Raw genomic sequence first — 16,558 nt, 5'->3', positions numbered from 1 at the left:
TCTTGCTGTGGGAGCCTGGTGCCGGTGTTTCGTCCCCTCACTGCCGGGGCTGCTCAGCGGGGCTCCTCTTTGCTTCTCGGGGCTCGGTGGTAGGGAGAGGGTGGCCGAATCTTTCGCAGGGTCTTCGAGGTCCCTCAGGGCCTTTGCTCGTAGCCTCTCAGGTGAAGCCCCCCTGGCAATTGACCCTAATATAGATTAAATTTCTTCTGGTAACACTTCTGTTTCTCTCGGCTCAGTTTGCTGTCGCATCCCCAAGCTGACGCCTGCGGAGCGGGATGAGCAGGGACCTCAGAGGCAGGGGATGTGTCGGGGGAAGAGGCTTTCAGGGGTGGCGAGGAGGATGGCGAGGTGGATGGCGAGGAGGATGGCGAGGCAGAGGACACAAGGGAGAGTGGAGAAGAGCGCCTGAGCCTGGTGAGCCAGCTCCTGTGCTTCTACCTGTTCTCTAAAGCTATAATGCTTTGCTTTTGACCTACTGCACTAAGCTATTACAGCTATTTACCCCCCCTCCCCCCCCCCATGGCCAAAAGAATCACTGAGAATAAAGCTTGCAAAGGTCTAATATCCACATTGTTTTAATCCCCACTTTTATCATTTTCTTCCTAGTAAAATCTCGACTAGTTCAATCAACGCTGGACCAATTTATTCCCTATAAAGGCTGGAAACTTTATTTCTCTGAAGGTATTTTTAGAATAAATTTGTTTTATAAAGTATTTTGGTCCATTTTTTTCTAGAATTGGTTATAAGTCACGGCGATAAGTTCAATAAAAAGCAACTGAAATTCGTATTTATTGTATGTAAACCTGAATACAACAGAGATTTTAATCTTGTGGCATGCCGTAACCTCTGTGGGCTCCAAACTGTGAAAAGGAGTCTTACATAACGTAAAACATGGTCTTTCTTAAACTTGATCAATAAGCCATATAAATACTGCAGCTACCAAAGACTGCAGTCTTTTTCTGCTGTATTTCTCTTATTCCTATGCGCTTGTCCTATGTCATCCTAGACAAAGTTCTGATTTTTTTTCCATCGGGTCTAATGCTAGAACGTAACTATGATACTGGAATGATCTATCATCTTTCTCAGGTTTGGAATGCAGAAAAATGATGTTTATGTATTTTGTAAAATGGGAAGTAATTATTTCTGTCCATTACTAACACGGCATATTTCTAATTAGCTTATGCTGACAAGTCTCCTTTTGTCCAGAAGACTCAAGCCTTTGAGAAGTTTTTCATGCAACGCATTGAGCTTTATGATAAGGTAAAAGCAAAATAAAACATATCCCATCCCAGCAGCCTGGTGTTGGTACAATAACATTACAAATCTTGTGTTTTCTCCATCAAAAATAATTTCCATCATAGATATGATATATTTATGCTATGATTTCTATGTGTTGTGTTTAAAATTTTAAGTGTATTTTATAACTTAATGTTTCACAGGATGAAATAGAAAGAAAAGGAAGTATTCTTGTGGACTATAAAGACCTGATACAAGACAAAGTATTGACTCAATCAATACCAAATATATCTACTGAATTAAGGGACATGCCTCAGAAGATACTGCAATGTATGGGTCTGGCAATTCACCAGGTAAATAAGATGCTCTAATACACAGAGACAGAATCCTCACAATGGAAAACAGATCAGTGGGACTTGGAGACAATTATGTTATAAACCCCAAAACTATTTTTTTTCTGTCTTACTGGAAATTACTCTTTATTTAAAACTGAAAATCTTCTATCTCCTGATCATTTTTGTACAGCCCACAAAATCATGTTTTGAAAATCCTTTTGTCTTGGTGTTTTCTTTTGTGCTTATTCATCATCATAGCAGTAGATTAAATGTAGTTCCAACACTTATGTTACTCCCTACTGGGAATTCTAATTATTATTAAAGATTATTTTATACACTTTCTTAATTAAAAACCAAAACAAAAAAATATGTTGATTTTAGTGCCATTTAAAATGAATCTTAAAATTGCTCAGAAGCAGGGTGAGGGGTCTGGACAGCAGAGAACTCTTCAGACTGGGGGGATCTGGTTGTAAAAGAATGGAATCAAACCCAACAGCAAATTGACTCCATATGGCATGGCACACTGCATTTGTGCCTGCCTTTCTGTTCTGTCTAGGTGCTAACAAAGGACCTTGAACGGCATGCTGCAGAGCTGCAGGTGCAGGAAGGATTACCACTTGAAGGAGAACCTATAATAAATGTGCCTCTCATTCATGCTAGGTAATGTGTGTTGAGTATTTGGGTATTTTTTTTCATGCTAGGTAATGTGTGTTGAGTATTTGGGTTTTTTTTCCAGGAAGATCTGTTTGCTTCTCATCTAATGGTTGTCAGTATCCATGCATGGTAATAAGGCTTATGTATTTGTTTTATTGAGAGACTTGACTCTGTGAAGCTATTTGCAGAAGAACAGTCTAAACTTTGCTTTTTGGTTCACCATGGCAAAGGCTAAACTGTCCTTGTGAACAAAAGAGTGAAATGGAGAAACAGATGTTAATGTTTATACACCTGGGGAATATCAAGTGTTTCACTGCTTTCTAGAACAGGAATGAAAGACTATGCCAGGAGCCTGCAGCAAGATTACTTCTACTTATTGATTTGGGTTACTGCTAATAATTGGGCATAGGATTATTTTGTTTGCATTTAGTGAGGTTTGGGGTTTTTTGTTGGGTTTGTCTGTTTCTGTATTTAAATATGGTAAGCTTTCAAATGTTACTCTTTAACTTCTCTGCAGGGTGTACAACTATGATCCGCTAACTCAGCTGAAAAATGTTCGAGCCAACTGCTATGGGAAATACATTGCCTTGCGTGGCACTGTTGTGCGTGTCAGTAACATTAAGCCTCTGTGCACTAAGCTGGCTTTTGTATGTGGCACATGTGGAGATGTTCAGAGTTTTCCTCTACCTGATGGAAAGTATACCCTTCCAACTAAGGTAAATTAAAGCCATCTAACTTCATACTTTTCTCTTATTTGTACTGATCTGACAAAACCCAGTATCTTTAAAGCTATGTTAAACAACTGACATGCAAAAAAAACCCATAAAGCTTACCAAAAGCAACTTTGTATTACTGCATACCCTTGGTATTTGAAAGTTGTATCCTGCTGAAACAAAAGCAATATGTAGAAACTCACTCAAATCTAGGAAAAAATGAAATATCTTCTCATTTCTGTTTCACCAGTTATGTTTAAAAATCCTCCTCCACCTTACTATGATTGTTACTACGTTTAGATTGGGGTCTTTTGTGGGTTCTGTTCAGAACATTTTAATTTCACTGATTTTTATCTGGATTTAGAAAGTTACTAGACATAAGACAGTGCCCAGTTATGTTAGCTGATGTGCTCAAGTGAAAAACTTATCTCCTCTGGAACATCTGCAAGTATTAAAAATAAAAAAAACTAAAATGAAGCAAGCAAACAAACAATAAACCACAAAAACCCTCACCTACCATCTCCCTTCCCCCCCAGCACCCAAGAACTTGAACCAATTCACCAAGGTGATCATAAAATTCAACTGTATCTGCTCTAACAACTCTGAGTTCATGTATCTGTGGCTGATAGCTCTTCATTAATTATGTATGTGCTAATTTGTAGCCCTAATTTAACTAGCTGCTTCCCTGAAGTGAAGTCAATGAATCACATTGCTTTGTTTTCCCTCTTTATATATAAATAAATATATATTCTTTTAATCAAATTAGTCAATTTAAAATTATGATGTTTAAAAAATTAGTTGAGAATGACCTAGAATCATTATCATTACAGTGCCTTATTCCTGAGTGCCGGGGCCGATCTTTCACAGCTGACAGAAGCTCTCCTTTAACCACTACAGTGGACTGGCAATCTGTTAAGTAAGCATGTCTTCACTTCTGCTCAAAGATGTAATGCAACAAGGTAGACAAAGAGGAACAGGATGGCTCATTCCATGTTACATGGCATAAGTTTAATAATCTAACTCTTTTGTGGCAAGCACTCTTCAAAATTTATATTATGAAGCAGTGGTTTTATCTGAGCACTCGTATACTTCATGTATTAAACCTACCCAATATTATAGCTTCTTGGAAATTCCTCCTACCATGACTGAGTTCTTTGGGAAATGTCCAGTTTGTGCTCTTTGCAGTTTTTCTTGATCATTTCTAATTGTCTATTATTTCATGATTCCCTTTACCATGCTATAAGTTAACTAGAAAAACCCTATTAAATTACATTGGTCAGCTGTGCCACTTGAATGAACTGGAAGTAAATTTGGGGGCTAGAAATCTTAGGTTGAAGTGATGTTGTGCCCCTAAGCTACACTCAGTAGAAGGAAATAGTGCTGTGCCTGCCCATTCATCTGCTCTCTATGTCTAATCAGCAAGTGGGCATGCCTAAATTTATTTTTTTTTGCTATTGTGCTATAGGGGAACAAGTCACCGTTTCTATACAAATTAACAATGTTAGAGTATAGGAAGGTGGATGGTGGATTTGGTTTTTGTTGCTTCCATCCTACTATGTGCTATTACCTAGCCTACTGTAGACTTATAATATGCATTCAGAAGAGTTTGACATGTGGTTCCTTAATAAGCTGAGGGGATGGACAAGGCTTGGAAAAGCAGGATTCCGTTTACTTTTTCCCACTTCAGATTCAGATTCTGTAACTTCATGTGCTCTGTATCAAAAGTCTTATCGTGTCAAATGACACCTAAATGTTTTTCATTTATTAACGTGCTGTAATAAAAGTAATTTGAAGATTTTATTTAAAAACCAATGCTGACATTCTTGTCAGCAGCTCTAGAGGGTGCTGTTTATCACAGCTTCTCAAGAAAAGCTTGACAATGCGCTTCAAGGAAAACTATCAGAGCTTTAAGTGCAGAGCCCAAACTGGAACCTTTAAAAGAACTTTTTAGTTACTTGCCTTTTACAACTATACAAAGAGTGAGCTACTGTCCTTGTTACTGTCTGAGGGATATTCTGGGCTTTGATAGGGTTAAAATGCCAGTTAAACATTCATCAGGGTTATCATGTCTGATGCCTTATTTTTTTTTTTTTATGCGAGTTCCATCTTATTTCACATACTGTACTTATTTCTGCTCCTCAGTGCTAGAAAATCTGATTTTTTATTATTTCTGGAGTTTATAGTTAATTGTCTGTCTGGGGTTTGTGCATAATGTATACCCATTTATTGAAGCCTGAACTGAAAAAGTCTTTCTCCAAATTCACTGCTGCATTTTCTAGAGCTTTTTTAGGGCATTCCTTCTGTCTCCATTCTGGATTGGTTGGAAGCATACAGCTGCAGATCTTGTGTGCTGTAACTGAATTTGTAATGGTACACGTGGATTGTGCACCCACCTCATGTTTTACAGGGTGCAGGAGCTCATGGCAGATGATCAGCAAGAAGCAGGGCGAATCCCTCGCACAATCGAATGTGAACTGGTTCAAGATCTTGTGGACAGCTGTGTCCCAGGAGATGTGGTCACTGTTACAGGGATAGTAAAAGTGTCAAGCACTGAGGAAGGTAAAACGCATCATCTAAGAGCACCTTTTTTCTAAGGCAGTGTTTTTTCTAGTGATAACACAAGAACGGTAACAGCTATTCCCTTAATGTGAGCCTCAAAACGGTAGATGTGTTAAAGTGTGTGTTTCTTCAGAAGTTGTCAAAGTTTTATAACAAGGAGTTGTTTTGAGAAAGCCAGATATAGTGCTGTCCAGTAGGAGCATTGCCTCTAACATCCACAGACCTCCATCAGTGACATGTTGGGGTTCACAATCCACTGGTCTAGACACAACTATTGACTTTAATCTTAAGTACCAGCCTGACATCTGATGTTCTAGTGTCAGCTGATAGTAAAGCCTTCTCTGGAGCACTAATGTGCTTACTACTACTGGAGCACTAACAATCCTTATTTCTTGAAGTCTTACTGAGAGTCATTGTTTGCTTAACCTTTTCCCTGTAAGGTCTCCTTCAAAAGATTGCAAAGCTGTCACTCTGCTGTGAAGGAGTATCACCTTTTTTAGTTCAGTCCTTCCTGGAGAAATCTTGCAGCTTGTTTTTCTTTCTTTTATTCCCCAAAGTGAGGATTTACATTGCACACAACTGTAATAGAATATGTTGCAGAGAAATGTAGTACTGATTTAGCATGAGACCACATTCTCTGCTAAGTAATCATTGGGGATATAGAAAATAAGTAATTATTAAGCCACATGTTTAATTATTCTGCACTATGGATTTTTTTTTCTCTAAATATTAAGTGGGAACATTTTGTATTCAACTTTGACTAAAATAATGTAATCATTTGAAATTCCTGGAAAACTTCATTTATTCTGGGAGAATTTTTTTTCTACATACATATAACCTCCTAATCCAGCAGAATATTTTATTGTGTACCTAAATGGAGTGAACTTAAAGAATAAATGTAACCAGAAACTCACCATTTTTTTGAAAATGCAGATGTTCCATTACTTAAAGACAAACATTTTGCACATGGTTGAACTTAATATTTCTGAGTTACCCTATGCCATTTGTAAATAACATTGGTACTTAATGATAGAAAGAATTTTCCTTCATCATTTCTCAATTTTTCTAACAGGAGCTTCTAAAAGTAAGAACGACAAGTGTATGTTCTTGTTGTACATTGAGGCCAATTCTGTCAGCAACAGTAAAGGACAAAAAACAATGAGTTTTGATGATGAGACTTTTCAGAGATCGTTCATGGAGTTCTCACTTAAAGACCTTTATGCTGTTCAAGAAATTCAAGCTGAGGAAAACCTGTTCAGGCTCATTGTGAAGTAAGTTGTGTCAGACCTACACTAGGTCTAGGATTAGATTTCTGAATCAGCATGACCACCTTCAAACAAACATGACACTCAAAGCTATGAAATGTCTAAGGCTTGTGCAACAGACACCACAGAGATTTAAAAACCTTTCATGGGCAAGGAGGTTGGGAAGAAGTATTGCAGTTGGGGTGTTAGAACTTTGAGAGGGATTTAAGGATACAGGGAAGTTAGTGTTTTAGTTCAGCCTTGAGACAGAAAGCTGTGGGTAAAAAAAGCAATGAATTATTTTTGCTCTTCACTGAGTATATTCAGCTCATGAGTATTGTTTTGTTCCTCACTCTGCTTTTCCACAGCAGAGGAAAGAGGTGCAAGGATTGAGCAGAGGGTGTGAAAGACCCTCAGTTCAGACAGAGAAGTACTCTTCTACAAGATTTATATTTCCCTTAGGTTACAATTTTCTTTGTTTTTCAGCTCTCTTTGTCCTGCAATTTATGGCCATGAGGTAAGTAATTTAACAGCTCTGCCTGCAACTTCAGTTTGGAAAGTAAACTCCTAAAGGAGGGAGAATGGCTTGAAGCTGATGGGGGAGAGATTTAGATTAGACAGTGAAAAATTCTTCCCTGTGAGGGTGGTGAGGCCTGGCACAGGCTGCCCAGGGAAGCTGTGGCTGCCCCATTCCTGGAAGTGTTCAAGGCCAGGCTGGATGGGGCTTGGAGCAACCTGGTCTAGTGGAAGATGTCCCTGCCTATGGCAGGGACATGAAACTGATGACTTTTAAAGTCCCTTCTAACCCAAACCATTCTGTGATTTATAAAGCTTAGCCAGGATGAAGGGAAGGAGCAGGGAATGTATTTGTAGGTAAATGTGACTCGCAGTCACTTTCAGTGACAAGGAGGTGGCAGCTTTATACCCTTAAGTTCAGCCATCCAGAAGGAAAGTGTTATTATCGCCAATACCAGGGAACTGTCAGAATTTGTCACCACACTCAAAGACTGACAAGTGTTGGTATGTTCCACTACAGATTGTAAAGGCAGGTTTGGCCCTGGCATTATTTGGAGGATGTCAGAAGTTTGTAGATGACAAGAACAGAATCCCAGTGCGAGGAGATCCACATGTTCTGATTGTTGGAGATCCAGGATTGGGAAAAAGTCAAATGTTGCAAGTAAGGCTTGATTTACTTCTGTCGTGCTGTTGTATTTTTCTCCAATTCCTTGTTGTCTTGACTTCTTGTGAGCATGTTAAGATAGCTGTGCCAAGACCAAAGGGTTGCTTGGGTCTGGCTACAGCTATCTTTTAATGTAGGGCACCCCAAATATAGGATAGAACCCAAAGGGTGGTCCACTGCTGTCCTCTCCTTCCAGAGAGCCTTGCCAAAGGGGTCAGGCCTGTTAAAACTCTTACCAAAGCAGGTACGCTTGGTCAAGCCTGTGGGTTTTCAAGTATAGGCTTACTGTCCTGCCCTTATACAGTTGAGGTTTTTCCCAAAGAGGAGTTTTACTCCTTCCTAACTTTATTTGACAATGGACTAGCTAAATGAAGAAGGTACACACTTGGAACTAATGCAGTTTAAAATATCATGTTACTCACTTTCTATTAGGTTTACCTCCATTCTCTTACCTGCTTTGTTGCTAGCACAGACCTTGGCTTTTTGGGGAAGGAGACCTTCTGCTGCATTTGGGTTTTAATCTTGGTGGACATTACTGCATGGCTGTGATAAAATCTGTTAGTAATAGATTTTTTTAATCTTCAATCAAATGGTTCTAATGCTCCATGCCTTTTCCCATGGTTACTGTGAAGTGACAGGGACAGAGTTCACCTAGACTTGCAGTACCTCATTTAAAAAGTTGGTCTTTCTAACATGGACATGTTACGTTAGGATACAACTTGCAATAACTGAAAGTGATGGATTTGTATGCAAGCATCTTGACAAACAAATTTCTGCTATTTTTTCCACTAAATGGGGACTCGGCATACAGTAGGTGATTTGTTTTTCCACACTGTTACTAAACAGCTGAATGCCATTCAAGAAAAGCTAGTAATCTGTTCCTTGGCTAAGACCCTGAGGCAAGGCTCCTCTGTCATCACTGTGACAGAAAAAAGAAATCCCAAGGAAAAAAGCAAAGTTGTGTAAAGAGCCAGGGCTTTTTGTCTGGTTGGGTGCTTGGGGTTTTTTTATGTAATACTTGGTGCCTGTCATATATGTGATACTGAACAAAACACTTTGAGTATTATCTTTTAAATAAAACAGGCACCTGAAACTATAGATACTTACTGGGAGAATCCAGATAGAACTGTATTTTACGCAAACTGAACTGCAATGTGTCAGTGTTCAAGCTTATCATACTTTGCTTTTCTAGCTCATATTTCAAATTGCAGGCTGCTTTCTGGATGCCAACGACATAGAAAAGACTAGACTGTCCTTTATCCCCTAGCTGTGGGGAGAACTATGCACGCTTCTGAAGCAGCCAGCATGCTGGGCACCAGGACAAGATATTAGTCTGAATAGATGACACAGAAGCTATATATCTGCAGTTCTGTGACAGATATCAAGTGCTATACCCAAGGTCCTAGCAGTTTTGATAACACAGTAGACATGGTTGTGCTGCAAATCTTGTGATCAGTTATTCCTACTGTTTTACAGAAGTAACACCTTGCAGCCCCAAAAGACATACAGCTTTACTGCTGGGCCACGTTAAGGAGAAAGATACAAATTTGTGTTTACTTTAAATTATTTCTCTAGAGTAAAGCTTATTAAATTCTTCATCTTGGGGTGGGAAAAAGTACTTATTTCTCTTCTAGGCAGTGTGCAATGTTGCTCCTCGAGGTGTGTATGTTTGTGGTAACACGTCCACCAGCTCTGGCCTGACTGTTACACTGTCTAGAGATGGCGCTTCTGGAGATTTTGCGTTAGAAGCTGGTGCTTTAGTGCTTGGAGATCAAGGTAATACATGTAATGCTAACAGTTTGTGTGACTGTACATGGGGGATGGGTGTATATGCTAAGTCTTAAGATTAACTACAGTGCTTGTGTAACTGTGGTCTAAAAATGTAAATCTGAAGTATGATACTGGCTTTCCACACCTTGAGAAGTTCTGAGGCTCTTCAGTAACTTCTCTGGAGGTGGTTCCTGCTTTCTTAAGGATTAGGATGTATAGGAAACTGGTGTTCTGCATTTCATAAACCAGGCTTACTGTGGCAAAGAACTAGGATCTCCTTTTTGAGAAACCTCTGACTAGCAGCTGCTGGACTCTTACTGGTTTTGAAAAACAGCTGCTTACAAGATGTCAGCTATTTATATTTTTACAAAGCTTGTTTTGTTATCTTAATGTGTGATCAAGACATTGTTTCCACAAGCCAGACTAACTGCATAATGGTTCACCTGCAGCACCATGAAATGAAAACCCTTGCTGAAATAGATACTTGATCTGGTGTCTCCCGCAGTCCCTAAAACTCTATGTTGGGCTTCTGATATAGCATTGGATTGTAACATACACTCACTCATCCATCAGTTAATGTATTCTGTAGTAAGTCTTTGTCCTGTTGTTAATTGCTTCCAGGAATTTGTGGAATAGATGAATTTGATAAGATGGGAAACCAGCATCAGGCTTTGTTGGAAGCCATGGAACAGCAAAGTATCAGCCTTGCCAAAGCTGGCATTGTTTGCAGTCTGCCAGCTCGGACATCTATTGTTGCTGCAGCAAACCCAGTTGGAGGACATTATAACAAAGCCAAAACTGTGTCTGAGAACTTAAAGTGAGCACTTTCTGAAATGCTGTTTATATAGTTCACCGTCAGGAGTAGATGTCTATAATAGTCTTGCAGCTTGTATTTAACTGCTTTCTAGTTTCCTGGAGCTTGAACACAAACTTACTGTAACTTAATTTTCATGGCTTTTGAGAGAGAAAATGCTGTTCTACTTCATTCTGAATAATGGGACAAATTTTTTTTAAGTGTTTTTGAAGTAGAGCGGAGTTCCTTCCTTATGAGCATTGTGGTCTTCTTGTCTCTACTCCAGAATGGGGGGTGCTTTGCTGTCGAGATTTGATCTAGTTTTCATTTTGCTGGACACCCCAAATGAAGACCACGATCACTTGCTGTCTGAGCACGTGATGGCAATCCGCGCTGGAAAGCAGGCGGTGCGCAGCAGTGCTGTTGTGACTCGCACCAACACACAGGATCGCTCTATTCTTGAAGCCACTTCAGATAGACCCCTACTGGAAAGACTAAAGGTAGGACTTGCCCTGTGGCTGTTGCTGTGCCCCTTCCTGTGATGCTCTTGGCGCTGGGACCTGGGTAAGCCTGACTTACTGGATGCCCTCAATCTCCCACTCTCATTCTTCTCACGATAATTTGCTCTGCATTAAAGCAACATTTAAGGCTCCAGCCAGCAGTTCCTAATAATTGTCTGTTGTAGCTAATGTTACCCACCCTGCTGGAGCTGCTAGATGGGCCTAAGCCACCTTCATCTCCACACAGAAAAGAATGTATTAGCCAAGCTGGGTTCAATTGTGGTAGCGAGAAGATAATTTGTGTATGATGCTCTAAAGCAAATTTGCTGTGTTAGATTTCAATAAAAAGCTACAGAGCTAGACTGGATACAGTAATTTAATACAACATGATGTGCTGTGAAGTACTGAATCTGAATAAAACTGTGTAAACAAATCCTTGAGCATTTGCAACTCATGACAGATTTGGAGATGATAGAGGAGGAAGCATATTTCTTGTTGAAATTAAGTGATCTTTTTGAGGGCTAATGTTGTCAAATGCCAAGTCTTGGGAGATATATCTCCTACAGCAGCTAAACCCATGCACTTTTGGGAATGGAATATCATCAGTGGTGGTTTTATCTGTGGAGCTATATGGTATAACAATTGTGAAATTTGATTTTCTCTTTTTGAGTAAAAATTCTTGATACAGTTAAGTTGTATTTGGCACTTACTGCAAACAAGAAGCTTTAGCTGCATTTTCTGAGACAGACAAATGCGTTTAATTACATGTCTAAGCCTAGTGTATGGACTTTTAAAGTACACAGTTCATACATGAAGGACTAAAACCCTTCCAGTGAAGATTACAGCAGATAAAGCATAGAAGACGAAGATTATATGTTAAAAATTGTATTCTATAGGGTTCTGACTGACAGAAATCTAAACTCTTTGTAACTGGGTTAGATCTTACCAGGAGAAGACTTTGATGCCATTCCACATCAGCTGCTGAGGAAGTACATTGGATATGCTCGGCAGTACGTTCACCCAAATTTATCTTCAGAAGCTGCTCAGGTCCTCCAGCAATTCTACCTTGAGCTCCGGAAACAGAACCAAGGAGCAGACAGCACCCCAATCACCACAAGGCAGCTAGAGTCACTGATACGACTTACTGAGGTAAATGCAAGCTGTAATACTGAATGGATTGAAAGAAAACAGATTATTCCTAAACTGCTACTGATACTCTATAGTTTTTGACAGCTGTGCTTTTTTGTTAACAAAACAGTAAGAATGCAAGAGACTTGCAAATGCTTAAGAGCTGCTGTTGCTTAAAGCCTCTTATAAAGTAAAAACACTCTTGATGGGGTAAAAATTCTTCACTATGAGGTTGGTGAGGCCCTAGCACAGGTTGCCCAGAGAAGCTGTGGCTGCCCCATCCCTGGCAATGTTCAAGGCCAGGTTGGATGAGGCTTCAACCTGGTCTAGTGGAAGGTGTCCCTGCCCCTGTGGCAGGGGGGTTGAAACTGGATGGCCTTTAAAGGTCCCTTCCAACCCAAACCATTCTGTGGTTCTATGAAAGAATCTATCACATTCTCCCAAAAGGAAAAAATGTAGGTGCAGGAAGGAATAAACTGAAACTGCAGCAAATAAACTCCAAGCTACAGCCTGATAATGTGAATGTGCAGGAAATCACATGGAAGCGCTGTTGAAAAAATAGAGAAATCTTCTTCTAAATCCTGTAGGCTTAGGTTCCATCTCTGCTCCTGAACTTTGTGCTTGTTATGGAGTGATTGTAGCCTTTTTTTCACATTGGCTATAATATACCTTAAATATATTTTTGTGGAATTTTTTTGTTTTGTTTTAAGGCACGATCAAGACTGGAATTAAGAGAGAAATCTACCAAGGAAGATGCTGAAGATGTAATAGAAATAATGAAATATAGGTAATACACACTGCTTTAAAAATAAACAGAGAATCACAGTGCTATTCATTTAAACCTTTTATTTCTTGATACACAAACACAGTGAAGAAATTACTTTACCAAATATAGGCCCATAATGCCAATATTCAGATTTGTTAGCTCTTTAGAAACCCTAAGTTGACTATGATTGCTTAGGCCTTTGAGTTGTATCATTGTAGTGGTTATGTAGATCTGCGCACAGTAAATTAGAAATGAGGCACTGCCAATGTTTGTTTTTTTTTTTCCTCTTGTGTAATTACTCTGTTGCAATTTAACTTTTAAAGTGATTTGGACAGATGCTTACTCTAAGTTTCCTAAGACAGTGACTTTCTTACCTGGGGATAGTTTCCTACGTGGCTTATGAAATATTCCACAAGTGGTTATGCCTCAGGAAGCAGACTGATGCACTTTTGCTTTTCTCTTCTGTTGCTCTTGTTTTAAATATATCTTTAGCATGCTGGGAACCTACTCTGATGAGTTTGGAAAACTGGACTTCGAGCGTTCACAGCATGGGTCTGGGATGAGCAATCGGTCACAAGCAAAAAGATTTGTTTCTGCCCTTAACAGTATTGCAGAGAGAACTTACAACAATCTCTTTGACTTGCAACAGCTTCGGCAGATTGCAAAGGATCTGCAGATACGGGTAAGTTAGGAAATTGAGCATTTCTCCTGCGATAAACTGCAAGATCAGTCAAAATGATTTATTGCAAAATGGAAAGCAGAAAAGGCACATCTGTTTTGCCTCTGCAATGAACAGAAATAAGCAATGTTTTCTGCTTGTTAGACTCAACAGTTTCCCTAATTGCCTTTTGTTTGTTTGTTAGCTTTACTAATGTTACTAGCTGACAGTAATGGCTCCTTGAACTAGTAAGGGCTGGTTCTGCTTCTGGTCCTTAACAAGATTCTGCTTTGTTTATGAAAGGCAATTTTGGTTTCAGTGTTCTCTACTCCCTCTGGCTCCCGAGGGAACACACCTATTTTTGCTCCCAAATTTAGACTCTTTTGGTGTCTGTGTTCTATTTCAGCAGTGCACTGATGTTTCTGCTTGACCTTCTCTGGCCCAAATACATCTTTGGGGTTTTCATTCCTGCTTCAGGCATCCTAATGCTGTAACTCGATAGAGTATCTTGTGGGACACATGGCCACAAACATGTTTTATTCTACAATTGATTTGCGTTCTGTACATGGGTGGGGACTTCAGCCAAACAAAAATATTGATAGCTCATTCTACTGAAAGAGGGGAGATTTAGATGAGATAAGAAATTCTCTACTGTGAGAGTGGTGAGGCCCTGGCAAAGGTTGCCCAGAGAAGCTGTGGATGCCCCATCCCTGGCAGCATTCACGGCCAGGTTGGACAGGGCTTGGAGCAACCTGGTCTAGTGGAAGGTGTCCCTGCCCATGGCAGGGGTGGGAACTGGATGAGCTTTAAGGTCCCTTCCAACCCAAACCATTCTGTGATTCTATGAAAAAGCTTCAACTATCAATTTAAAGCTTAAAACTGGATTTCAGGTATAAGGAGTCAAAAGTAGGGATAATTAATTTCTCTTTATAGAACTTATTATGGGCAATAGTCTTATTCTTTCTGTTCCCTGGTTAGCCTTCTTTGGCCTGCTGGGGCAAGATTGCTTCAGTTTCCAAACTTTTTCAGATGTTGGCTGTATGTAAGACTGGATCTGGTGTGAATCCTGTTTGACAGAACATATTACTGCTGGACCTCTTCTTACAGGATCATTCATTCCAGTCTTCCCTTCATATACAGAGTATTTGTTTTCCCCCTTCAAAGCCGTACACCTGTAACAAATAGCTGGGAATCAGTGAGCGATGTAGAAATTGGACTTTTATTTGATACTTCTGTTTCAGAACTTAGATTTAGACATAAGTAACTGCATATTTTCTGCATGTCATTAAGTGGAGAATACTTGTTCTGTGTAACACCACATTAAAAACAGTGGGCAAGTAGAGTGCCCACTAGCAGATCAGCAGTTTGCGAAGGAAACTAACCTATTCTTAGGCAAGTTTCAAATTATTTTACTCAGTTCTTTTAAACTTTATGTTGTTTTACATCAGATGAAATATCATTTTTCCAGTTTGAGATAGGTTTTTGTCTTTCTTTTCCCAGGTATCTGATTTCGAAAGCTTTATTGGATCCCTAAATGATCAGGGTTATCTTCTGAAAAAAGGCTCAAGAATTTATCAGCTTCAGACGATGTGAAAACAGCCACAGTGCAAAACTTCGAGAGACCTAATCATTGTACCTGGAATGGACTTGATGGCCCTGCAGCAATAAAGCACACTGAGCTGCAGCCTAGCACAGCAGTCAAGGCATTGCTGGCACTGTTGCTTAATGAGGTGTGGGATCACATTTCAGAAACTAAGGTTGCCCACAGGGTCCTGTAGGACAAACAGACACCTGGTGTTGCTGCTTGACACATCTTAGGTCTGCTTGCGGATGTGAGACTGCGTGAGACCAGCACGTACTTCATCATCCATGAGGAGGTGGGAGTGTGTTTTGTATTGACACGATTGCACTACTGTAACAGATTTTACAAGAAACATTGGACCCACAATATTCTCTTTCAAGAGAACATGAGAGTTATATTTTTAGCACAGTAGTTCATTAGAAGAATTCTAAATATGGAAATATTGTCCAAAAGTTGGGAACCTTCATGTTGAGACAACACAGTTTTGTTTAAGAAATGCTGTCTTCCTGAAACTGACCTAATTTTCTGTTTGGCAGCTCTGTATTTGTTGCTCTTTGTAGATGATATTTTCATTTGAAATGTAAGTCTGATGTAAGAAAATACCTTTATTACCCTATTTAATTTGTAAAATGGCATTTGGCTTTTATTTATGTCTTTCATTAAACTTTATGTATGAGAAATCTGTGTTTTGTTTAAGTGTTACCCAGTGACAGTGAATGCTGGTGTAGGTGTTAATGGCCATTACGTCATGGGAGCATGCTTATTTATGTTTCTGTGTCATGGAAGTATAAATAACATTTATTGTTATTTATGCCACATCCCTGGCCGTGTTCAAGGCCAGGCTGGATGGGGCCTTGAGCAACCTGGTATAGTGGAAGGTTTAAGGACCCTTCAAACACAAACCATGACCTCTATATAACATAAATAATGTCTGTTCCACCAGAGTAAAGTGCTGAACGTTTCCTGACTTGTATTATATCAGAATCATGGTCTAGTGCAATAAAATGGCAGCTGAGAAGCTTTCAGTATAAGCATCCTCCCAGATAGCAGCACAGTGCTCAGCCACTCTTCTGCTTCTGTTCATCAGTAAACTTGCTGATGGTGCACCCCTTCCCAGTGCTCAGGTCACGTTCAACTCCTGCCTTCACACTCCATAAGTCTGAAAAGGAAAAAAGCAAATACATCTACCAGATGTGGCAAAAGGGTTAGTAAGTTAATGAAGTCACATTTTAGCTGCTCTTTCTAGATTCTCTGAGGCAGCTGTGGAAAATATTCTACATGCCACTGGTTTTTAAGAACCAGCATCTGTTTTACTGACGGCTGCGTGTAACTAACGCTAATTAAACAGCTGGGGCTCAAACCCTACCTGGGTGATAAACTGATGCCAGAACTATGAACACCACCACTCCCTCTTATTGGCATGGAGGAAGGGTAGGCACA

General features: G+C 39.7%; 1 protein-coding gene across 1 annotated transcript; it reads left to right on the top strand.

Moving 5' to 3' along the window:
* Positions 1 to 179: 179 nt before the first annotated feature.
* On the top strand, positions 180 to 15,746 carry MCM8 (minichromosome maintenance 8 homologous recombination repair factor). The gene is made up of 18 exons (XM_005147426.3): positions 180 to 414; positions 607 to 681; positions 1,178 to 1,260; positions 1,440 to 1,589; positions 2,128 to 2,231; positions 2,743 to 2,941; positions 3,769 to 3,854; positions 5,346 to 5,497; positions 6,570 to 6,768; positions 7,228 to 7,258; positions 7,778 to 7,918; positions 9,556 to 9,697; positions 10,313 to 10,508; positions 10,771 to 10,984; positions 11,924 to 12,133; positions 12,823 to 12,899; positions 13,371 to 13,560; positions 15,037 to 15,746. The coding sequence occupies exons 1-18, from the start codon at positions 276 to 278 to the stop codon at positions 15,127 to 15,129; spliced, it is 2,481 nt and encodes an 826-aa protein (XP_005147483.1). The 5' UTR covers positions 180 to 275; the 3' UTR covers positions 15,130 to 15,746.
* Positions 15,747 to 16,558: the final 812 nt, after the last annotated feature.

This window comes from Melopsittacus undulatus, chromosome 3 (assembly GCF_012275295.1).
Source record: "Melopsittacus undulatus isolate bMelUnd1 chromosome 3, bMelUnd1.mat.Z, whole genome shotgun sequence".
NCBI lineage: Eukaryota > Metazoa > Chordata > Aves > Psittaciformes > Psittaculidae > Melopsittacus > Melopsittacus undulatus.
Note: the sequence above shows the minus strand (reverse complement) of the source record. Positions and strands in the feature narration are given on the sequence as shown.